The sequence below is a fragment of the Ixodes scapularis genome, unplaced genomic scaffold, assembly GCF_016920785.2.
Source record: "Ixodes scapularis isolate PalLabHiFi unplaced genomic scaffold, ASM1692078v2 PGA_scaffold4__175_contigs__length_147842914, whole genome shotgun sequence".
Lineage (NCBI taxonomy): Eukaryota > Metazoa > Arthropoda > Arachnida > Ixodida > Ixodidae > Ixodes > Ixodes scapularis.
Window position 1 is genome coordinate 116,732,799 of NW_024609879.1, and position 26,291 is coordinate 116,759,089.

Below are 26,291 nucleotides of genomic sequence, written 5' to 3' on the forward strand. Positions count from 1 at the left end.
AAAATAACGTAAGGCTTTAATACTGTTCGTATACAGCAACACTAGAATTACTTACGCGTCGCAGACGCAGCTTCGTACCGCTGTTCTACGACAATCATCCAGATGACAGTCATTTTGATACCTTTCAATATGCCCCCTAAAGGTCGTGAAAGTTGCGACTTACAACAACACAGGCGCTCAGCAAAACTCGTGGACATTTTTAACAACGAGAGGAAAAGATAATATAGGTTTCCCCTCTTGAGAATACGCGAGGGAGCTTGTTTTGACTCGAGTGAGAAGTATTCTGGGGCATGGGTTAATTGTGCCTAGAACCCGTCACCGATTGTAGCTCTAATCTGGACACGAGTCGAAAACTTCGGCGAGGAAGCCTGTATCTGTGACTGACCGGTACCGCGCATGAGCTTGGCGCCGTCCAACGGTAGAAATCCTGGCCGACGTTACGGAGCTGCGGGACGAAGAACGCTGTCATGTTCCTCCAAAATAACCGCTCCCATGCTGTAATCGCTTGCGTAGGTCTTCAGAATGAACGGAAGGTTCAAGCCGGGCAGACTCAGATACTGGTTTTCAGTAACAGCTCTTGAAGAACACGCAAATTCGGTTCGTTGCTGTTTTATCCACCACTATATCTATTTTTTTTTTAGGTTATACTTACCTTTAGGCAGTTCCGAAAGCTTCAAAAGCTTCAATTTTTGGCTAAATCTAGCTCCCTCGATTTTGTGAATCGAAGCGGATATAGAAGGACCAACATTTGTTTCTCCCTTCTGCTCTATGCTTTCGAAAACGTTTGCTTTTTTTGGTGCAGAGAGATGTGTAGTGCCGCCTAGTGCCACTAAATAAGCTGCGCTTCAGAGTAGAGACACTTGGCCATATTGTGTCTTAAAATCATGGTTGCCAGTTATCTGAAGCTTTATCTGAAACCACCAGAAACGCTTTTCCGCCTTCCTCGAATGTTTAAGCAGTTCGCGAGAGAGCAAAGCAATATTACGTGACCTCCCTAACACCGAATCTAATGCTGAGAAAGTCGCCCTTTATAATCATGACAGTCGGAAGTTGCGTCTGCTCTGCATACGAGCCAAAATGGCGGCGCCCAAGACAATGTCGGGGAACGGCGTGCCGATACCCTAAGCGGAGCTCGAATCTAATGCTGAGGAAGTCTCACTTTTGAATCATGACGATCGGCAGTTGCGTGTGCCCTGCATACGAGCCAAAATGGCGGCGCCCACAGCAATGTCGGGGAACGGAGTACAGATATTCTAAGCGCAGCTCATTTACTGGCTCTAGTGCCGGCATTAGGGCCTCGGTTTTGGCTCTACACAGGGTGGTTAGACTGACTTTCGGAAATGGTCCATTGGCATGAACAGCATGAAGAGATATGACATAGATATTATGAGTACGTGAAGAAAAAAAGGTTCGGTTTCTGTTTCTCTAGTTCTAGCCTAGGTTATTTTTGCTTGAGATGGTCCTCGGTGGAAGTGATATTGTGTGTGCCATATGTCAGTTTTTCATGTTATGTTCGCAAGACTGCTACAGTGGCGAGTGCTCTGTCTCGGGTTTCTCATGTCATGTTAGCCAGTGCTCTTCCAATCTCTTTGTGAGTGTTCTTTCATTTTCCAGTACTGAGTATATTCATTTTCTTTGTAGCGGGTGGAGAGGAGAAAATTAGTCAAGCGACAGCAGGCTGCTTTTTTTTTTCTTCCTCCTTCTTTCCAATCAAGGGGAACGACAAAGTTGAAAGTTGAAAGTCACATTGCGGAATTAAATCTCTGTAGAACGCAATCATCTCGTGACACCTCTGTAGGCCTTTGACATTGTGAGGGGGTGTGTGCTCTGTTATTGCGCACACCTTATCCTCATTCCGACGCAGCCTGCGTCGGAATGAGGCTTTGTTGTTGATAGCGTGCTGCTATCTACAAGGAAGCCAAGAAGGTTGATTGCAGACGAGTTCCCACTGAACTTTGTTTGGATGAATCGTAAGGCTGGCCTGACGCATTCGTTCGAGTATGATACGAGGCTGCCGGAGATGCCCCACGAATGTTCGAGAAAACACAACACTTCATCCATGTAGGTCATCGCAAACTCGTACTTCGCGTCGCCGAGGACGACGTCCATTAGGCGTTGAATATTGGCCGGAGGGTTGGGCAAACCAAAAGGAATGCGAGTGCATTGAAATGTGGCAAGTGAATGCAGTCTTCTGTACATCAGCCGGACTCACTTCGATTTAAAGAAATCCGCGGCGGTAGTCGAGGGTTGAGAAAACAGTCGCGTTTCCAAGGGCGTACATTACTGGGGAAATACTGAGGAACGGGTAACTGTTTCTGATTGACACTTCGTTTAGGCACCTGTAATCAACACAAAGCCTGGCTGTGTCGTCCTTCAACAAAGCAAGGACCACCGGCGAAGCCCATGTACATTTCGACTCACGTATCGCGCCTCTGTCGATAATTTTCGCAAGCACCTAATCGATAAGTTCCCGCTTGTGAGCACTTATGGGTATTGCATCGAACCTCCAGGAGGGTGGCGGGGGGTAGGGGGGGGGGGGGGGGGGTGTTGCAGGCATTTTCGATTTTTGGTCGGTGCCGTAGGAGATCGGCTTTCCCAGGTGGTTCCACGAACATCGGCGAGAAGGGCTCCAGCACGTGCTGGAGCTGCTTCAACTGGGAGCTGCTGTCGAGACACATTTCCACCGCCTTGTTCACCTTGTCTGGGAGTAAAGCGACCTGCCCCGCAAAGTTCAACGGAATCGCGTCGCCAGGAATGCAGTCCTCTCGTCTGGTAAATGGCGTTAGCACAGTTTCGTTTCCCAGCTGATAGGCAATTCTAGCAAAGTCTAATAAATAATGCGCTCCATCACGACGAAACCTCGCCCGAGGATCATATGGGTACTGGTAATCCCGGCAGATACACAAACCATTGCCTTCGTCCCTTGTGAAAAAAATTCGCAATCTCACGGCGCCTGTAACAGGTAAAACTGATCCCGACGCAACCTGCAAGTTGCAACCTGCAAGTTTTACCTTTTGCAAACGTTGATTACCACATATTCAATCAGTGATATGTTTCCACAAGTGTCTGAGTGCGGTGATTGGAGCGCCGAGCACAGTAAAGGCCTGTTCACACATACAGCGGAGCGCTACGTTAGCGCTACGTGAGCGCTCCAAGGAGCGCTCATGTGGCGCTTCCTGGCGCGTGAATTAGTTCTAACACAGCGCGCGATTAGCACTTCTGTAGCGCTTTGTTAGCGCTCCAGTAGCGCCTTGTTAGCGCTCCAGTAGCGCCTTGTTAGCGCTTCAGTAGCGCCGTGTTAGCGCTTTAGTAGCGCTTCTTGTACCGCGGTGTTGCGGATTAGCGCGTGCACTGCGGTTCCGGTTCCTGCGCTTGGGTGTGAATCAGCAGCACCATGGCGGACATGTGGGATGCTGAAATAGAAATGCGACCAATGCATGCTCTTACATACGCGATTAGTGCATATGTGTGTGGACGGCTTAACACCCAGAAGAGCCTTCTGGGTGCGCGACATCTTTCGACACCGAGATACCGACCTAGTGAACCTTGTTCCTAGGCTGAGGGACCGAGACACAGAGCTCTTTCGAAGGCGATTATTTTTACCTGCATGTCTTTGAAACCAGGGTCACGCATATCGAATAGAAAGCGACGAGGTCGTACCCAATCAATTAGTCGCTCAAAGTCCATGACTCTGGGTCGCCTGCCCGACCCCTTGCTTGGAGAGCGGCTGTTTTACTTCCTCTTCTTTCAATGCCAAAGGAAAAACAACAACAAAGGAATCGCCGTGCACGCAGTGTTCCGCAGCAGCAAGCCCGGCACAAGGAGCGTGCAGAGCGCTAACAGAGCGCTTCTGGAGCGCTAACAGAGCGCTAACAAAGCGCTTCTGTAGCGCTAACAGAGCGCTAACAAAGCGCTTCTGAAGCGCTAACAGAGCGCTACCGAAGCGCTAACCGAGCGCTACATCACGCGCTAGGAAGCGCCACATGAGCGCTCCTTGGAGCGCTCACGTAGCGCTAACTTAGCGCTCCGCTGCATGTGTGAACCGGCCTTAACTGTCATCCGCGGCTCAATCGACTTAGTTCTGGGCTCAGTTCTACGTACCGCGGGGACGAGTATTAACAGTTTTCCTGGCTCGGGTGTTGTTGCACTCGGGGAGCGCTGTCAGAGCCTCTGGGCAACACCTCCTAGATAGTAAAACATGCGCTTTACGTCACATGACGTCACGTCAGGGGGGCCCGCATGGGCGCTGACTGGATTTGAGTGCCGCGTCAACGTTCGCGTGGGACTATGATAGGAAACGAGCCCCACGCGAACGCTGACCTGGCACTCGCATCCAAGCAGAGCCCGTGCCGGACCCCCGATCGTGACGTCACGTGACGTAAAGCGTAGGACTTATTATCTAGGAGGTGTTGCTCTGGGCGATCGGCCATCCCCGGCAGCCAACTTTGGTATTGCAAAGTCCGCCAGGGCCGGGCCTCGTGCCGATGTACTTGAAGTGCATTGCGTTGAGATTAAACGAACAAGCGGACGCACCAAACGTTCCATAACCGATACAGGCCTCAACGAACCACCCGCCGTCCGCCCTAACGGCGGACGCGTCGAGCACCTAATAGCTAAGCCCCGTACTCAACGGGCCTGCCAAGATGCACAGCAGCAGGGGACGCGTCTGGGTTCTCATAACCGTGATGATCCGGGGTCACAAAGGACCTCCGGCCGTCCGCTCCAATGGCGGATTTGTCGAGTACCACATGACAGACACTGTACCAAGCCGGCCTCCGGAGACCCAGCGCAGCAGGGGGAGCGTCGGGGTTCTCAACCGTGAGAATCCGATATAGGCGTGAGCCACAAAAGATGTCACGCCATACCTCAATGGCGGACGCGCCAAGTACCTTATGACAGATCCTATACTCAGCGGGCTTCTCCACATCCAGCGCGAACGTGGACTCGTCGGGAACTCGGGCAGCAACGGAACTCCCGCCGTACGCCTACACGGCAAAAGCGCCAAGCATCTCATGACCAAGACCGCACTCAAGAGGGCCTCCCGAGATTCACCGCAAAATGTAGTGCCACAGGGCTTTCATTATCGTGAGAACTCGGAGCCGAAAGGGGCCTCGGTGGTGCTGAGAGTGCCATATTCCTGGCGGCCCGAAAGCAAACGCGACGGATGGACCTTGAGGACCGTGATTTCCGTGTTTCCGGCGGGTAGCAGAAGCACTGACTCTCGCAGTTTCCCTGCGTTGCAGGCTTGGTTTAAATAACTACATTTATATTTACAATATCTAGAAAAGGTTAGAACTTACACGGCAGGAGGAGGCCAGCAGAACAAACACCGCTCCACCATGTTTCCACGAACCTCCGTGTTCGGGGCGACACCATTTGTCACGCGCGTAACCATGCAGCAAAAATATTTTACATAGCCTATTTTTTTTTTGTTTGTATTGTTGTACAGTGCTTTCTCAATGTCCTCGGGAAAATACATACACCATGAAACACAAAATACAGCGGCAAAAGACGATAATTTAGCCGCCAGTAGTGTTTGAAACTGCGTCTACGCAGGCTGCACCTTTCGAAATCACAGTCAACTCAGTTAGGGTTAGCAGACCGCCGGTGAGAGTCCAGCCTCAAACCTGGTTACTGGGCTTGAAAATGGTTTGTTGCCATTGGGGTCAAGTGTTTCTTGGAAAGGTGTATACGCTCACGTTTTTTGCGACTTGCGTGAATCGTACCTGTGTATATTCATAAAAGAAAAATAGACCGATCTCACTAAGCGTTCGGCGCATGCGTGACGCCGCCATAACTTTAGTTCGCAGGCGGCAGGCAGCAGCAGGCAGCAGTGCACAAGACGGCTCGTGCCGCCTCATGCTCCACATGCGCAGAGCTCCAGCGAGGTTGTCGCACGTGCAGAAAGACTACTCCCTCGATGCATTGCGGCAGTGGTGGCGTAGTCAAACTGGCTGGTAAGATCAGTCTATTGTTGTCACCTTAGTTTTACTATTTTTGCGCAAAGAATGCATACATTAAATAAAAAGAGGTGAACATGTATTATCGATTACAAAGCAATTCAGATCTTTATGAATCCGGATCTTGAAAAAATCGAAATCAATTTTTTTAACATGGTTTGGGCTCGTGTGTTTAATATTCGCATAAATTTTTATTGAAATTGAAAACGACAAGGTTTCTGAAAAAATACACTCAAATGTGGACAGGTTATTGATTTTGTAATAATTGGAAAATCAGTTTAAAATAAAGGCAATCTTAATTTTTCTTCTACTTTTCAAAGATCAAGGCTCATAATCTGTCCTATCAGGTCCTTAAAGCATCTTTTGCCATATTTCTTTCTTTAGTTTAGAGAGCGCTAACTATACAGAATTGCCGTAACTTGAGTAGAGAGGATTAAATATTGCGGATTTCAAACAAGGGCGAGTAAGGGGTTAAAAAATGTAGGAAGATTGTGAACAGAAAGCACTGTGACAGGAGTTTGTGAAAGAGAAAGATTCATACTAAAGATTACAGATGAGTTTGAAACACAGGGCAACAATTTAAATACAGAATTCTCGGAGTGAATTTCGGAGCCTATACCCTTCATATGGAGGCTGCGCTGCTGACGACCAGGTTTAAATAGTGATAAGAAAGAACACATGTTTAAAGTGGTACAATTGAAACAATTTTAATGAACCAAAGTACTGTGTGCACATTCCGCGTTTGTCGCGTGCATTCTTTCTGCCGGACGCTAACCTGAGTCGCTATCCTGGCACTCCGAGGAGGAACATTTTTTCCCGTTTTTCCTGTAGCGATCACGTTGGTTTGTTCTCAGTATCGGCAACAAGCGATTCCTCAAAGAAGTCAGGAATTCTTGCTGAATGGTTGGGTTCAGCAAATGACAGCTTGTGCGCCGCATCGTGTTGAAACTTAAAGGGGCGTTCTCGTTTTTGTGTTTGTGTTGTTGTCCTGCTTTGACCGTGTCGACATATATCTTGGATTACATCTTTCAAGTCCGCTATAATTATGGTAAGTGCCCTGCAACCCACTTGTTTTCAACGATTGACCATTCTACACGTACTCTTCCAGATTATCTATGGAATTATGCAGCGTCTATTCTCGCGGCAGCCGGGAGTATAATTTCCGCGAAAGTCTGCCAATTACAGTCTAGAAGTACCTCGGTTCTTGCTTGCTTCACAATCTTCTCAGTTGTATAAAGCTGAGAGTGCCTCTTCACATTTCAGAGATCGCTTGCACGTTTGTACTTGACTACAGAATAAGTTGTAATAAACTTCTAGGAGAATTGAAAACAATCCTTTGTGTTCGTTTTCCTGCCCATTTGCAAGCACCTCCGCGAGTACATTTTTTTCTACGTGTTTCCTCCCAGTTATAAATAGGATTATGAGTTTCGGGACGTCTTAGACAAGTTTAAGATAACCACATTCCATACGAGACCCATTTAGGGCTAGCGAATAATTTGCCTATCCGAATGGCGCGTTCAAATGTGGGATCACGTGCCAGGTCGAGCGGGCATCCGTATCGAACGGGTACCCGTATCTAACGGGCGTCGTTTCAACCGGGTACCGTTTCGAACCGGTACCCGCATCCTATTGGGCAGGAGATCGAACTATAGGGGGCGCTCTGACCCGTTTGTTTTCCCCACGCTTCGTGTTTACTCAACACAAGGCCTATGCACAAGCCGACAGGCCTTATAGGCATGGTCATGTCATCTACAATAGAGCGCGGGGCGCAGTTTAATAAAAAAAATACTAACAATCGACGAAGCGACGTTAAGTGCCGGATCTATCCTCAGAGAATGCGAGCTTGACCCACTTCGGCTTTTGTGATGAGCTGGGATCGTGCATGCTGCATTGTTCATGCAGGCCGAGTGGAAACAAAAGAGCCCCTCCTCCCCTTCGCCGGAGAACACGAACTCCAGCCGAACGCTGACGCCGCGTTCGGTTATGTTGGCCGAGCGCTGCGTCATTGTATTTGTTGTCCCCATCCGTGTAGTTGTTAGGTTAACCGCTTGGGGCGTCACGGTCTGTCCTCCTCCCCAATAGTCACGTTTGATCCAAACGGATCGACAAGTTTGCCACCGGTTTGATTAAAACAGGTCGACCAGTTTCCAACCCGTTTAAATTCCAAATGGTTTTGTTTCTGTTGCTTCTGTAGGGATAACCATGTATTTCAGTGCCTATATTTCTGCTCCACAAAATTGTGTTCTTATATTTGTACTTCAAAATATTTGTTTATTTTTCAAATGTGTTTTGGTATTCGTACCGGGATTCGTTTTGATGTCTTTTTTTACTGTCAGCATTTTCGTTGTTTTTGTTATGTTATTTCAGTATTAGAATTCCCCAAAGCTTTTGCGGTTATTTCTCCCCAACCCTCTACTGAAAAATCTCATTTGTTTTGGAAATTTCTGTGTCAATAAGGCACATATGAATCATACAAGATATGTAAGAACCATATGAGATCCATATAAGAACTATATAACAACTATATGAGATATATAAAAACATGTGAGAAACTTGTGAGAAGTTTCTTATATGTTCTTATATATCTTGTATCATTCATATGTGTTTATTAAACACAAGAAGTTCCTCATACAAATGGCTTTTTCGCCATCACCTGGCATAATCCGCAGATAAATTAACGTATGCATGTAAAAAAAAAATCCTCATGGAATCAGCTGCTGTGTCGTCAAAATCGCCTTTGTTAAAGTACTGTTCTCGACTGTAATCAAAAACAAGGAGCTGAAAATATACTTTGAAGTCAGAAGTTGAAATAGCTGATAATAAAAAGCCTGAATGCTTACTAAATTTAGGTGGCATTGCAGACATATATACATATATGAAATAAAATGCCGTTTATACTGCCGTTTCCTCGAAAACGTAGAGAGTTCCCGTTTCAGTTACACCGAAGCAAGATGGAACGGATGCGTTCCTCCCTTCCTGCTTTCCTCCATTCTTCCGTTCCTTGAAACGCCGTTCCCTACAACACTGGCTGAAAATGCCAACAATCGCGCAAGGCACCATTCTTCGAAATGCGCGTCCCATCGTCTCGCGCAAAAACGAGTAAAATGAGACGGTACTGTCGCCGAAATCCAAGAAATTGACTTTAAAAGCGCACTATTTTTGCGAGAAAAAAAACGAGCAAAAAACAAGTTACGTTTAATCGCGGGATATAAAACACTTCCCGTTGAATATATATACAACTATTGTTTGACATGTGCGATCCGTTGGTCGTCGTCAGCATTTGTAGATATTTTTTTTTAAATATATATTATTTTTCTATCTGAAAATCATAAAAGAAATAAAAACATAAGGAAAGCACATAGAACGAACTTTTTTTCGTGTGTTGGCTAGTTGAACTGTCCATATATGACTGTTTTCGAACGCCCGCAGAAAAAGACCGAGGCGTGTCCGATACCTGTTTGTGAGTGATTGTTTTTCTAATGCCTAAACACGAGCAACAAAAACAGAAAAGATGTTTTCGTTGGCTGTTAACAATAAAATTATTTATAACGAAAATACAAGGCACCCCGGAGACCTAAAAGAGACACTTCAATATTAAGAGTCGGAGATCTTTTTTTTTTTTTTTTTGTATCTTGAATATTAAACGGATATCACGTACGTACCAACCTAACTAACTAGAAATAAAAAAAAAGATGACCTGCCGATTTATGGTGGGTTCATAGAACTTCACACTTTTCATTCATCATCACACTCGGTCAAAACGGACTAATTTGTTTCACGAGGTGAGGTTTTTTAAAATATATTTTTTTGTTTACATACGCAGGCATTAATAGGAGGGCAACTCAAACTTTATTATATAATCAACGCATAATATAGAGTTTTTTTGGTGCAACGGCCCATTTTTGAAAAATTATAAAAAAATGAAAAAAAAACCCTTTATCTAATCAGCGTTCCAAGCTATACATGTTATCCCAACAGATATAAGTTTGAAGTAGGCAAGTATATACTCAAGATCTTTTAGTCGCTTGCTCTGCCGGCTCACTCTGCAAATAACTTGTTTCGCTTTTTACTTTTTTTATCCAGCTACATTCAGCTTTTCTTATTGCCGTGAATGCAAGCGATTCCAAATAGATTTTATCAGTCTGGGAAAACAGCATCGTCCAAAACTACCACGTGAGGGAAAGGAACCATTGGCTGTTGAAATGGACCACGTAAACGGTTTTCTTAAAGCATCGCGCTAGGATTTCCCACATTGGTCGCTGAAGATGTTTTTCTAGGGGATGATGAGGCCTTTCTGCTCACCTTAAAACAGGGTACTTCGCAGCTTTGTTATGGGTTAGTTAGCTGCCCAAAATTATTGCTATCGAATTTAAAAGGTGCTGACAGCATCCCAGGCATATTTTGCGACGCCCAGAGGCGGCATTCAATCTATTTCTTCACACGAGGGTAATAAGCGATTAATACCGGACACAGTTTTTAACATGCACAATTATGACGAAGAACGCATGCACGGATTCAGTCTGTTTTTTATAATCCGAAGTGTCCTCTATGTGAAAGCTCGTTGTAAAGATGCCTCATTCGTGAACTCGTTCACTGCTCCACCACCACAACACATAGAACATGTCTCCAAAGAAGCACTAAAGTACTTAAAAGACGGGTCAGAATTTTCCGGTCAAGAGATCAAATTAGCAGCATATAAGTCAGTGATATTACAAACGTTTGAATATGCAAGCCCAGTTTAGGAACCATTCACAAAACAAAATATTATCTAGATAAAACGAATGCAAAGTAAAGCTTTCCGATTTAATTTCAATCGCACTCGATCCATAAAAATCCGTCTCCTTGCTGGAATTTATTGCGAACCTTATACTCATTAATTCTAGAATTATGTTGACTCAAATAAACTTTTTTTTTATCGCTACATGGTCATCACTTCATAGATATTCAGAAACATGCTCCCTACGTAAACTTTAATAACGCTACAAGAACGAAGCATAAGAGATTTATTCTGCCTCATCGCTTCAACCATGACTCTTTGAGAAACTTTTTTTTGTTATTGTTAAATGTATCGATGAATGGAACCACCTATCCTAATACTTTAGTTTGTTCGTACTTCTAAAATTATATGGTTCCAATTAGAAACTATAACATCATTGAAAACCACCAAATCAGTAATTTTTAGAAAAACCGTCTTGAGCGCGTGAGAAGCGCAATAATGCGCTAAAGTTTCCACTCCTGCAACAGGAGCAAGGCTATCGATGCTGTAACGCGCCCGCGCAATTTTTACGTCTCTTATCATAGCCCTTATGATTGTTGCACCTTTAGCGCACTTCTACGCTTCCCAGGCGCTTGAAGTATTTACAAAAATAATATTGATTTAGTGGTTTTCGATGACCCTCTCCAAGACTCTAATTTTAAGCATATGTCTATTTTCACTAATTAAAAAGTTAATTTACAAATTTTACTTAATTTCCAACTGATCGTTACGATTAGCCCCCTATACTATTTACCCCTGGCCGTATAATTCACCTGCAGAAGCTGTATGTATATATCTTTCACGTATTCTTAAAAAAAAATAGTTAAGCTTAAAACAATACTCCATTTATGATACATCTTTAATTATTTCAAGGCTAGATGAATAATAAAATACTGTCGTTTGTCGGCTTTACATTGCCGCTCGCGCATGTTGGGAGGCCGAGAATCGGGCCTTGACATCTCGTGGAAAGATGCCGGCAGGCATGGCCTCGCCCGTGCGATGACCACGACGGTCCCCACTTCCAGCGTGCGTTAGTTGTGAGAATGCAACACAAGGTGGCGGAGAGAACATATCATTTCCCGTTTGCCAGACCCTCAGCCATGTTGCTAAACTGCTGGGATCTTCAAAGGAAAGCCACGCTCTCCCAGCGTAAACGATCGGCAGCGAGCTTCGCCTCCATCGTTGTCGCCTAAAGCCGATGCCGTGAAGCAGACGACGTCCTATTTCCTCTACAGCCGACTGAAGCTGGCATATAAAGTTTGAGGGCGGAGCGGAGCGTTCCCAGCGTTCCTGGCGTTCCAGTGCTTATATGAACCAAAGAGTATCAAGCTATCGGGCTGCGCGATCTATACTTCGCTCTATCTGCAAGAAATAAAAACACAACAACATTCGCCCTCTCTATTGCTTCAAGTGAGCCGTCCGAACGCTGCACTTTAGTAATTGCTTCAATAAGGAATGTATCCGCTATATAAAAACTAAAGTAAAAATATTTAGCCATTTTAGGTTCAAGTATGCAGCCCAGAGTAATAATAAAGTTCTCGGTCAATTTCAAAATTTTTAAACAAGTGAAAAATACACGCTTTCAAAGTATTATCCCGATTGATTACTAATTTATTTAACTTCTCGATTAGCGCGTGTATCAAATTTTTTTGCACCCACCGGATGACCCCTATCTTAAGAAAACTATACCTCACACATCAATACCTAATCCAGCAAATACGAGGCTTATTTTAACATTCTTGGTTTTAAAATGAATTATTGTTTGGTTATATGTAAAATATGAGAAATGATGAGGTCCTGGTTTATGCTCGTACAATAGGGAAGGTGCCTTTTTTTTCTCGGTACGTTCCATGAATCATAGACCTTCAGTCACATTTCCAAAGATCCATGATATCCGAGCCCTTTGTTCGCTCCATGATGGCAGTCTGCATCTTCTCGATGTTTTCACGAGTGAAGTGTTGCTTCCAGTCGCCGACCACTCCTTTACGGAGGATGTGGATGTCGGTCGATTGGCAAGACTCCTGGTTGCTGATGACTTGAGCCGGCTGTAGGTGCGGCGAGTTCTTCTTAAGCACGTTAAGGACCTCCTTTGGGTTCGTTGTCATAAAATTCTTCATGAAAGCCACGGTGCTTTTCTCCATAACTTGCTGAAGAACCTCTTCGTTTTCTTCGAGCACTTTCCTGTGATGCTCCCCTAGGAACTCAGCCAACCTGAGCACGACATCTTTCTTGTTCGTCTGGAGTTCCTCGTACGTGACAAAAAATACGTTTGAGTCTCCCCTGTGGTTATAACCGGAGAGTACGTGCTCAAAGTAGTCGCCGAACCCCACCTGTGCGTTCAAAAAAGCGTCTAAGAAGTCATCAAATGTTCCATTTGTGAACTCGGTTGCGGGACTTTCTCGTATCAGATAGTAGGACGATACGCAACAATCCCAGGGGTTGCGTGCGACGTAAATGTACTTGGCCTTCTCGCTGAGGCGAAGTTTGCTCATCGAGAAATGGGTCCGCAGGAGTCTAGGGGATGCGGTCGTCTTGACTTCTTGGACTTCGAGAAAAGGCGCCTTTTCCAGGAATTCATTGAACGTTTTCACCGATTCTCCTTTGGACAAGATCAGCTGAATAATCTGCTGTACCCAGTGTGTCCCGGATCTCGGGTAGGTTACCTGCATCCACAAAAAAAAGACAAAAAACAAAGAGGTTTAGCAAAATGTTAACAAAAAACTAAAACAAGGAGACAAGAAAACGTCTGCTGAAGTTACCTACAATGACTCAATAAGTTGATCATTCCGAGGTGAGCATGTAAAATGAATTAGATTATAAAAATAAACTCAAGCGCAGAAAGACAACTATAAAAAAAAAGAAGACAGCATAAGCGCTGTCTTCTATTAGTCTTCGATCTCATTATCGATCCAATTTTACAAGTTCTCGTCCTTTTTGCTTTATTTCGATATGTGAAATAAAAAAGATAGGTAATTCTGAGTTGAACAGTTATTGTATGAAATAAATACCACTTTAAATTTCTCATAAACAAAAAAATGAGGTATATTTCTTTTATTATACAACCGCTAAGAAAAAAAAAAGTTTTGGTTGCGTTTACATGTCCTTTATATCCTTCGAAGACCACATTTTTCATTCCGAACTGAGAGTCACGTGTGTGCGACATGTCCAACGCTGTCATGTAAGCCACCGGGTAAATATGGGCTCGTAACTCTTGGCTCTGTATAATCTGGAGGTAGACTCGAAATCCCGCTGCGAAAAGTTAGTCTCGCATGTGATAAACAGATTGCGGGAAGCCCCAGCAGACGATAGCCACTCCACTCCCTTCACCTCTAAGCCGACAGTGCGACGGGAGCTATACATGATAGTTTGTTCAGTCACACGTTTATGTTTAGCCACGTGATCACGTTGCCACCCGTACCCATGCGCGAATGAGCGGGGTCGGGCGATTCAAGGGGGGAGCTCTTGATTGGGCCGGTGACCGCGTAGATCCCGCCGCACCGTAAACCTAGGGGCGCATGGAATATAGAGGCGCTGGGAGCTAAACAGGAAGGTTGCAATGACGCCACAGGGGTGCAATATCGCGAGGAACCAGACGAACAACCGGTTTTCTCCACTACAAGGTCATGGTTTTGTTGGCTCCCACAACAGACCGAACGGATGCTAGTCGCGCTTGGGCGCAGAACACCGACTTTTAGATTCGTCACTCGGAGCAACATCGCCGCATTCTAAAAGTAAGTGTGCGACAGATTCTACCCTTACACTACGTTCCATTTAAGTTCGAGAACACCCGATGCTACGATTTAACGGAACCAATCAAGCAGCTTTAAAAGTGCAACATCATGGCGCTTGCTGTTTTTTTTTTGTGGGTTCTCTATCACCAACTAAACCTATCAAGCACACAAACAAAAAAAACAAAAAAAAACGCGAGATTTTGGCTCATTTATTGTGCGAGATAGGTGTATAGTTGAAAGTAGACCCACAATTAATATTTCTTAAATTTATCAATGGTAATTGTGAAAGTCTCATGCTAAAGTATTTGAGGACGATTGTGCAGTATGCAGAATAGTTGAACGTTACTAGTATGCTTCTGCACTTTAGGACGATGTAGAAGTACTGCAAGCTTTGTGTGACCGCTGGGGAATCAGTCTAAATATAAAAAAAGTGTAAATATATTTGTTTTCACGTGGTACAGCCTGCGCAACTGCATTCGAACTAAAAATGTAATACTTGAACGTTTAATTATGTAATGCCCTCCAAAGAGAGTCTTTAAGAAATAATAAATAAAATGAAATGGAATGTAGAAGTACCTGAGTGTTTATCTTTCGTCCAATTATAATGGAATGATCACATTGATTATACTCATTGCCAAGGTTAGTAAAATGTTGTACTTTGTCCGTTTGAATCCTCTTTTCAAAATATCACGCAGCGTGAAACATACATTATATTTTTTCTTTTATCAGGTCAATTCTAGAATACGTAAGTGTAATCCGGAAACCGCCTCATAGTTACCTATAGTACAAAAGTTAGAAAAGCTCCAGAATCATGCATGAAGGTCTCTGACAAGAGACTATACAGCCGATACAGAAGTTGTACAGAAATGAAAAAGATGAATCAGGTTGGTTAACTCTTAATTATCGGAGAAGGAGACATAATTTACAAAACCTAAAGAGGGTCATTGAAGATAAGCAGACAGCACAGACAGCACGCGTTTATGTTTTGCCACGTGATCAGACAGCAGCCAGCTAGCATGGCACAGCAGAAAGCACAAGCTTTCGACTTGCCACGTTTCGTTGCAAGTCGAAAGACTGTGTTGTCTGTTTGTCCTCCATGTCCGTATTTCGTTATCGTAAATTAAAACCCAAAACGCCCTCTCATATACAAGGTGAGTAAGGTTGAAACTTTTTTCACACAGTGTATCATGGACGCGCAGGTATTGAACGGTGTTTGTATACACTAGAGCCGCGTCATGTATCTGCCAGATTGTATCACGAAAAAAAAAAAAAAAGCGGCAGCGTCATTATCAAACTGACTCTTTTTCTTCATCCTTTTTTGTTCGAACAATTAGAGAGTGTGATTTCCTTTCAGAAGAGTTAATGTCGGTTTCTGACGACTTTGTTTCTTACTAGAAATTAGAGAGTTGTATTGAAGTATATAAATGTATTCGTCATTTTTTTTGTGTGTGTGTGCCTAGATTTTGAATATGTTCATCAAGTGTACACAATCTATGTACCCCCGTACATAAGACCTACTGTTTTATTGAAATATAGAAATGTACTTAAAGAAAATCCGGAAAGAATAAACACGAAAACTGAACGAAAACCGACGCAGACAACATTTTCTTTTTCGTGATTATTCTTTCCTGTTTTCTAAGCATATTTACAAACGCTCGTTTTTAATGTTGATAGAAATATATTCTTATTTTTTTTTGCGTGTGTGTGCATGAATTTCGAATCAGACATGTACAAGTTACTAAAAAAAGTAATTATTTTAAGTTACTTAGAATTCACCTCTAAAGTACTTTGAGTACTGTAAAAATTACTCAAAGAAACAGTAATTGAGTAAATTATTAACTACCGTAAAAATTAGCGAATTACTTTCGAAGTTGCTCTGATATTTCTTTGTGGTGGCAATAAAGTACATAAGTTTTTTTCCGTTTGCAAAATTCTGCTAACCAAATATAAAGCGGTTTAGGTTTCCACAGAATTGTTTTAACAGCTAAATCTGCTTCTGCGTCCCTAATTGTTTTGTAATTCTTTGTTTCGTGGTCAATTCTTACCGGAAATGTATGTTTTCTACTTGAGGTTTAACACTGCCTGAGCTCGATTTCGCAAACAGTTTTCTTGTTTACAGTGTTGCCTAAAGTGCATCTAAAAATACTTGAAGTAAGGTACAAAGTAAATAAGAAGTTATGACTATGTTATGGCGTACTTAAAGTAAAGTTGTAAGTACACCGGGTGCAATGTGCTTGCAGCAAAGTGTTATAAATACAATGTAATTTAAAAATAAGGTACAAGTACTTTTAACGCAATCTTTTATGATGCTATTCCATCCCTCTCTCTCATCACTCTCCGGCAATATGAAAGACCCACTGGGAGCGCGTGGCCGAGGCGGTGGCTGGTGGGGGCGCTGCGAGCGCTCCGGGCAATTCCATTCTACTTCGAGGGGAGGACGCTCACTCGGGGCTCAGCACAAACTGATAAGCGCGTTTCGCTTTAGCTGAGCCCGAGTGAGCGTCCTTTCCTCGAAGCAGAATGGAATTGCCCGGAGCGCTTGCAGCGCCCCCGCCAGCCACCGCCTCGGCCACGCGCTCCCAGTGCGTCTTTCATATTGCCGGAGAGTGTACTCTACCCTTCGCTGCCCGTGGCATCAGCAGACGTCGATCTGGAGAACACCGGAGTAAACTGCAGTCGGGTCGTGCTCCGTGCGTTTTTGAACGGCACCGAGAAAGGTACACGCGGCAAACGTGCGTTTACATTTCCTTGTTTTAACCGACGTTTAGGGGGGATCGATGAACATAGTTGATTTGCTCTTTCCGCCCCCACTCTATCGCAGCTTTCCGGGAAGTGCGGATAAATCGGATGTATTTCGTCGCTTACGTAGATACCCTGTCAGAACGGCAGTCAAGAATTTTTTCCTTCACTTCCATTTCGAAGTACTGCCGGTCAAGACGTGGCTGGTTACAAAAAGTTTCTTTGAACCGTGGTCAACAAATTGTGCGTTGTGTCCGTTTCCCGAAACACTTGAACATGTGTTTTTGTACTGTACGAATGCGGAGATTTTTTGGGCAGAACTTTGAGCAGGGCTGCCGATAGATCTTTACGTAGAGTGGAAGAGCGCGAAGTTTCTGCTTTTCGGCGACAGTGCACAGAGTAGGGCATGGGAGCTGCTGGCACTCCTCGGTCTATATGCGCTGTGGCGGTCCAGGACGGATCACTTGGAGGTCCGGGGGGGATCCAAGCCCGCCTGGCAACACTTCTGCAACGGCTTTCTGTACGTGAGCAGCCTTCTTGAGGCGACGGAGCAACAAGGGCTTGAATGTTGGTCGCTATTTGGAACGCGTTTGCATAACCGCGCTCTAAAGGCTCAGTGGTAAATAAGGATTCCCGGGCCACTGCGCGAGTGGCTGCACGGGGTGCATGTGACGCTACAGAGAAATGATTGAGCGAGATACATTTTGAATTTGTCTGTGAATCGCGGTCCTCACCTGTCGAACAGTGCTCACTGACATGATAAGTGTATGGCAACCAATGGGATCATTTTAAAACTTTGCAAATAGACATACCTTTAATAAAATGTTTCCGAAAATAAAAAAGGGGGATCGGTGGCCGAGTGGGCTGAAGCGCACACCACGCTCGACGCGCGTGGAGCGAAAGCTCGCGCTGCAGAACCCAGGGATCCTGGGTTCGAGCCCCACCCCTGCCCGTTTCGATCTGAATGAGCATCGTACGGGCGTGCGATGCTCATCCACTGGCAGGACCAACCTTACGCTGTATAAATCACTAAAACGTCCAATTTTTTTTTGACCGACGTTCTACTTAATTGTTGTCATGAGTGTCCTTCTTCTTCTTTTATTACTTATATTTATATACTGGAAACATTTTTATTTGTTCACCAACGTCCCAAGTGAGGCTCGAACTGTTCAGAACCAAAGGAAGAAGAATATCGAGCCAAACTTCATTTATTATTTAGTTATCACCTTACAGTTACAACTATGTTTTGCTATTGATGACTTCCACAGCTTCGCGATTTAGACAATGAAGAATTTTAGTAGATCGGTCCGATGACTCCGACAACGATATCCGATACTTCGCCGCCGCCTGTGCGTATACATCATATCGTTATCGGGTACCGTTATCGCGGGTATCGGAGGTATCGGAAGGATCTACTAAATCTCTCGAATAGCAGGCAACGGTTGCAGCGACGAAGCTTCGCTCTACATTCGAGGCAAATAGTACTTCCCTTGCTTCGCTGAAAAACCTCAATGCAGCGCATGAAGCATTCGTGAGGAACAATATGGCACTCCCATCCAGTGCCTCAGCTCAAATGGTGTTCAGCGTAGCAATGGACATATTGAGTAAGAAATAACGCAAAATGTCTGACGACGCTTTCGAGAGCTAGCGGTTGCTCAAAATACTCAAGGTTATTAAATGCAGCAGGTGGCAACAATAAGAACTTAAATAACCCTCTTCCTTTTGTTTTTTACTTAAGGACAATAATGTTAAAAGTAACACCACAAAAGTAACGGATTACTTTTTGGAGTAAAGGTCAGTTACTTTCATGGGAGGGTAATTGTAATTGTAATAAATTACAATATAGCCTCGAGTAATTGTAAATGTAATTCCTTACTATTTTGCAGCAACGTGTACAAGTGTGCACCATACCACCCCCAATCCAACGGGTTGGCGGAGCGCGCCATGAGAACGATTAAGAACGGCATCGCAAGGATGAAGAAGGGAGACTTAGAAAAGAGGCTGGCACAATTCCTCATCAACTACCGCAGGACGGCTCTTTTAGGGGGTACATCCCCGGGAGAACTACTTCTGGAGTATCGTATTCGGTAACGCTTGGATATGTGTGTACCATTACGCTCCGTGTTCCATGACAATGTGCAGGAAAAAGGAGAAGCCGGGGACCTTGGTTATGCACTGGACACCGACCAGAGTGGTTGTTCCCAGCGCGCGGAGCGCAGACCGCCTACGCGACGAACGAAAACATAACAAGAGAACTTTACAGGCATAAATCAGAGCGGCTAAGAACTTCGACATATTCACACAGGGCAGATGACTAATGAGATTTGCAAATCTGATGATGAAAATGTGTACTAGTTATGACAGAACAAAATGACGATCCGCATGAAAACGCAAAGTAATGTTGTCATAATTACACAGACATGCAGCAGGAAACGTATACGAGTAGTAATGCTGGTGATTACATTGTGCAATCAATAACATCGAAAAAAAATCCGCGCTTCGGTGCAGTTTTCTTCCGTTGTTTCATCTATCTTCGTTTGCGCTCTTGGTGCGCGTTGGGGCGTAATTGTTTTTACTTGTGCTTGTTTTTACGTTTTTGGCTGCGGGTCACTGGAAATACCGTGGTCACCGCCGGCCCGGTCGAATCTGTCCCGCGGGCAGAGGTTTGGAGACCCCTGTAATAAACTAAAATCCCGAGGCTAGCAAGAATGAACGACATGCCGCAGAAGTCTCATACATTTATAATATTTATTGAGAAACATTTTTAATGGCCCCAAACTCTATAAAAGCATTCTTTTTATCAATAAATATTATAATTGTTTGAGAATTTTGTGTTGTGACGTTCCTCGGACTCCCTAATCTTTGGTTTTAGTTTAGGTCAGGTTAGGTTAGGTTAGGTTAGGTCAAGCATACTCAGCTCGCTTTCGCCCTAAATTTATTTTTGTTGTTCCTACTCATATATTGCAGAGAGTTATATTTTATATCACTACCATTTCTGTAAAAAAATCGCGTTTTTATTCTGTCAAGGAATCAACCACACAAAATTCCTGATATTACTGAAAAAATATTTTAATTACCCCAAAAAGAGGAATGACAAATCCGGAATGAACACATTTCAGGACTTTACAGGCGTGCATAAGAAGTTACACGCCACACGGTACACTGAACTTGAGTATTATCTTAACAAACACATCTTTACGTATTAAGAATCAAATTGATTACTGATGTGTGAAGCGTTCTTAGAAACCTCTCGTAAAGATTTTAGTATTTTTATTTTTTTTTTTTCATACTCATCGGAGCCTTAGTTTCAGTATAGCAAGGTTCTGACTCCTATCGAAGCCTTAGTATTCATTTGATCATTGAAGTTATAACTTTACTTATAATTCATTAGAGCGGATGACGTTCGTTGTTGCATGTATATGTGTGCATTTGCGTTGTCACCGTCGTTGCCTTGCAATGACTCCCTGACCTTGCCAAGCTGTCTTCGCAACTCATTTTTGTCAGGAAGACCGCAGCCTTGTATGTACACGAAAAACGAAACTTGAAAACTTTGAAAATACGCTTCAAATAAAAAGAAAAAGACAAACGCACGTACACACACACAAACACACCACAGTCTTTTCAGAAATCTATGAAAGAGACTCAAAGTGCAGATTTTTGTCCAGGCTGTATACAGGGGCGCAAATGAACGTCTCCCGGAGAGAAACTCACTTGAATGATATCACCGTCTTGTGGTTCAAAGGTGGGAATTTGACGGCAAAGGGCAGGGCTGAAGTAGACACAGAGCGGTTCGCCGTCGATGTCTTGAGTTACTGGAACGCGTCTCGACGTAGTCATTTCGGGGCCGGGTGCACTTGCGTCTGAGCGTCAATGAAGAAAACTACGGAAGACAGAAAACAGCCTATAGAACAATTTGTTTACGGGAATACTACGCGAATTGGCAGCCAATTCAAACGTGTTGGCTGCTTGACACGACCGGCCTGAACACGATTCCAACGTATTGTCGCAATTTAGAGTCACCGAGAAGGTGCAGAACGGCACGATGTCTCTTTGGGACGCCTGATCTCCAGCACGCGGTTGCTGCCTTTGGTCGGCCAGCACGCGGTTGCTGCCTTTGGTCGGCCTTTAACTGCGTGAGGAACAGCAATGCTCACGAGACGACGAAGCATATTCCAAAGCAGGAAGCTCGCGGAAGAAACGTGACAACTGAAACCCCTCTGTGCCGTGTCATGATCCCCGAAAGCTTTAGCACGAACCGGATATCTCTTTTTTATACGGGGACAATTAAAAAATTAATCTTGTAAACGTTTCTTGAAGGAAGTAGGCGCTTAAAATTACATTTACTCTGGGTTGAAAATACTTCGATTAGATTACTGGAATATTTGAGAAGCAAAACAATTGGCCGTTACTTGAAAGTAGGGAAACACTTAAGCTTCGCCTTTAAGAGTGTAACGCGATACCTTTATCGAGCCTCGTTCGCGTCACCTTTTCATTCGCCGTGCAAGCGCGCCTCGCATCGCCTAGTCAGTAGCGTGTCTAGTCAACACCACCTAGACAGAAGGCCTCCACACGCGTCATCATAGTCAGATCGATCGAGGCGAGAGATTAGGCACGAGTGCTGCGTCAGTGTTCGGCTGCGGCTCGTGGCCAATCAGCGCGTCGAAGGTCGGACTCGGGTCCAGTCTTGGGTAGTAACGCGTTACTAGTAACGCGTTACTGTAATTTCGTTACTTTTTTGGTAACTTGTAACTGTAACGAGTTACTTTTTAAAAATGTAACTTGTAACTGTAGTTCTATTACTTTTTTCTGAAGTAACGATGAAAGTAACGACGTTACTTTTGTCGTTACTTTCCAGCGTTTTATGAATAATATATCACTGAACGAGGTGTAATTTAGCCATTCCTTGCACTTTCCAAATCGTCTATTCCGACATTTCGAGTGTCAAGTTGGCCTTGCACAAAGTTGTGAATACGTTCTTTCTCGCGAGTCACTACCCGAATATAGCCACGTGTAGATTTTATAAAAAGATATCTAGTTATCTTTACGCACGCGCTTGTACTTTGTGCCTCAACACTTACATCTTAGTGTCTTGAAGCACTACCTATGTTGTGGTTTTTCTTTTTTCTGTGCAAGCGCTTTTTAATCGGCTGAATCCACCGTAAAAAACAATACACGTGAAGGGCACTGCGCATGTCTCGTATTTTGATTAGCTCCACTACGCCGCACTGCGCACGTTTCGTATTTTGATTTGCGCCACTACTCTGGCGTAGAAACTTTCAAACACTAACTTTGAGAAGCGACTGCTACTAAGTTACAATATGAAGTAAAAAGCGTACTTTTTAATTTTTGCCATAAACGTTCTGAAGGGCGTTTTCTATTTTTTTTTTTTGTGTTATAGAAAAGTAACTGAAAAGTAACGTCGTTACTTTTTAAAAGTAACTGTAACTGTAACGAGTTACTCTTTTGTTGCAGTAACTGTAACGGTAACTTCGCTACTTTTTTCTGAAAGTAACTGTAACTGTAACGAATTACTTTTTAAAAGTAACTTACCCATGACTGCTCGGGTCCAATAGCCGACCGAGCGCGATCCGACTGTGATGACGTTTCATAGAGGAAAAGGAAACCATGCGGAGGCCTTCTGTCTAGGTGGTGTTGGTCTAGTTCCCCACTGAAGGGTCTTGGATCCAAATCCCGCCTAAAATCTTCAAAGTTTTCTTTAAGACAAGTGAATTCCTTTACAAAGTGAAATCTTCTGAGACAAGCGGTGACCTTTAAATCGCATTACATCTCATGTTTTAGTCACTTTCATTCCACGGGTGACGTCACGTTTCACGTGAAACTTGTGGGTCATTTGAAATTACCGCGCGAGTTCAAGTGGCTGTGACGTCATGACCCTATCGACCAATCAGGATTTTTCCGTCACGCCACCGATGCCGTCTGAGGCACCAGTTCCTTAACGCTATCGTGTTAAAAGGAGCCGTTAGTTTTCGGATTACTTAAAATTTTCAAAACGATCGATTTTTTTTTTGGCCGGTTTGAAAACGGGCTTATCGTACTCTCCATTACTGGACTGGAATCACCGAACTGTAAACTGCCTAGCTCCTTAGTTCAACAAGTTTGATCGGATTCTTTGTTCAAGAGTTCCTGGGTAGGAAAGCTGTAGAAATAAAGGACGCAATTAGAAAGAGGAGGTATGTATCGTAACGGTTACGATTGGTTCTAGTACTTCGAAAAAGAATGGGATTACTCCTGCGACTATTTCCTAATAATTGCAATCAAATGAAAACAAAATTACTCCAAAAACGCATCAACTACATGTAATTTGATTATTTCTAATCAGTACCGTAAAAGTCTACACGAAGCCCCAAATTGGAGCTGTGGTTGAGTAAGAAAACCCCTGGCTTCGCGGGAAGATATCTTTTATCTGCAGTTTTATTTTGCGTACACGCGGAACAAAGCCCACACTACGATGTAGGTAAAGCTGCTGCTTCCTCTTAGAACCAGAGACCCTATCTGCTTTCGTTGTCTTATCTGCATACGAGGAAGAGACTGCAAGTATGCGGGCCACTCGAGCATCCATTATAAAGATGTGGAATCTGAACCCCCACCCCGCTATCTTCAACATGAGACCCGATTTATGCAGATGTTTCGTCCGACGCCACAAAATTGACACTGAAAAACACCATATCTGGAAGAAAATAACACCCAAAAGAAATCTTTGAATTAAAAATATATATCTATAAACCTCGAAAACGTGAAACACGCTACTCTTAAATAATAATGTCTAATTTAATTTATCAAGCAATTCGTTGCAGGTGAAAGATGCAATTTTCTACTCTAGCGATTTTCACTTTAAGCGCGACATATTTTGTAGAGCCGATTTCGAGTACCTACCAAAGTTGCCCGCTCGCTCTTGCAGCCATGTCAAACTCTATGCTCCACTTCAAACTAAGATGGGGCATAGATTTAATACAAGCAGTTAAGCAGTTCTAAAACGGAATGTCAAAATAAAAAAGCTGTTTTCTTTGTTTTTCTTTCTTTTCTTTCTTTTTTTTTTGTGGGGGGGGGGGGGGGGTTGTGGGGAGAGGAAATATACTGGCAACGACTCCCTGTACAGCTGGCAGTATTACCTGCTATTACCGGCTTTAGTGTTATTGACCAGTGGTTGGAAAAGTGAGCGCCACGGCGGAAATAAGTTTACCTAAAGAGCGTCGTATACGGAAATCACACGGGCAGACTTTTTGATAAGTATTTAAAGCACGACTCCATGCCGATATAAAGGAAATAAACGTTGCTTTCAATGGAAACACTCACGTCGTTCTGATGATCCTTTGAAGACAACGTGAACGTAGATCGCAAAAACGACAAAGAGGTATTGCAAGATAAAGCTCAACGGAAAATTATATGACCCTCGGCAACGAGACGACTCTGCATAGTGGAGGACAAAGAAAACTTGTTATTCGATGCGTATACACTTCCGAAGATAACAAGATGGTTGATATTTCGATATCAGTTGTGGTATCTGTTATCTCGTCCTCTGAAAGTCGAAGAGGGTCGGACTGTGCTTTGATTCGTAGAGGAACTGGCAAGATGAGCTTTTTGTCCTTGAGTGCTCATATGGAATTTTTTTTTTTTTGTGGATAAACCTTCGCGCGCATTTCCACTCCATGGGAATTCACCTGCTGCTACCCGTCTCGGGATGTGACACAGCACACCGGTTCAACAATACGTAGACATTTAATGGCCGTTATCGCCCGCGCCACGATCCCAAGAGCCCTCGGGCATACGCTGCGACGCTCTTTTATCAGCGGCGGAGCGCCGCAGGCGTGACCAGTTGCCAGTGGCGTACCAACTTGTTTTTGAGCGGGGAGGGGGGGGGGGGGGGCAAACCAGCCGCGCCCCCCCTACCCCCAGGGCCAGGGGACGGTGCCCTTGGGATCCCTTGGGCGCCGCCGGCCAGTGTTCGCCCTGCCCAGTGGCGGCTGTTTTCGGGGGGGGGGGGGGGGGGGGCAAAACACATGCCTTGCCCCCCACTCTGAGAACTGGGGGCAACGCCCCCCTGCCCCCCCTCGCCCTCCCTCGGTTGGTGCGCCCATGCCAATTGCCCTTGGCCCCTCACGGTAGGAATGACTACTGACAATTTAGACGATGGCCAACCTTGGCCAACGTTTTGGATCCCCAGGTTGCGCACACATATCCCCCTTCCAAAAAAAAAAAAAAAAACAACTAAAAAACAGGGGACTTTCTAGAAGGTCTTGGGGGCCTTCCTTCTGGGTCAGCAACGGTCTTCGCAGTTGGCCGAGCACGGGTTAGACGTCAGTACTTTCGGAAGGTACCGATGGTGCTGTGGCAGTGTTGTACACGTTCCTCAAAAAAAGGAACGAAAGCTCGTTCCTCGTTCCTTCTAATTTTTGGAACGCGTTCCCGTTACAAGTTTCATTTGTGAGAAAGGAACTCGTTCCCGTTACAGCTACAAAAATGGAACGTACCGTTACATACACGTTACGTTTGCATTTTGCTGATTGCCATATTTAGTTGATCGAGCAAAGTTTTTCGTTTTTTCTGTCTTATCAACTGGGAACACACGAATTTGAAAAGCACGTGATGGAAAAGCACCAGGAGAAAAACACAAGCGGAAGCAGGGTTTCATTTGTTCGTATACCCAAGTTAAAAAATCTCCGCTTTTAATCATATTCACGTTTGTAGTGGACGATTCAGACGAGCCAAATCTAGTTTCCCCCAGATCGCACAAGCATTTTAAAACAACGCCACACGTTTATATTTTAAAAATTCCCTTGTACGAACTTAACAAAAGTTGCTTCTCGGTGTTGCTGTCCGCAAATCAAGCTAGTGAAGGAGAGGGTAGTGCTTTTGGAAAGTTTGTCTTAAAAACTTCAGGTCCTTCTTCGTGAAGGTTTGATTCGTTGGTCAGTTTGAAGGAGTGACAAGGGGTGAAGGACTAAAGGTTAATTTTTGTGTACCTTTTAAGCGACCATGCTTCGGGATACAAGGGCACGTTCTGTCTCTGGTAACCTGCTATCTTGTTGTAACTGTAGGTCTTTTTGTGGAAGTTTAGTGATGTCTGTAGTCAGTCTTAGATTGCTG

General features: G+C 44.2%; 1 protein-coding gene across 1 annotated transcript; it reads right to left on the reverse strand.

The window, feature by feature from the left end:
- Nucleotides 1–12,517: 12,517 nt before the first annotated feature.
- LOC8032233 (sulfotransferase ssu-1-like) lies at nucleotides 12,518–24,647 on the reverse strand. Its single transcript, XM_029966235.4, has 3 exons — nucleotides 24,501–24,647; nucleotides 20,898–21,066; nucleotides 12,518–13,379 (listed from the first exon to the last, which is right to left on the reverse strand). The coding sequence occupies exons 2-3, from the start codon at nucleotides 21,021–21,023 to the stop codon at nucleotides 12,582–12,584; spliced, it is 924 nt and encodes a 307-aa protein (XP_029822095.2). The 5' UTR covers nucleotides 21,024–21,066; nucleotides 24,501–24,647; the 3' UTR covers nucleotides 12,518–12,581.
- Between the last annotated feature and the right edge of the window lie 1,644 nt (nucleotides 24,648–26,291).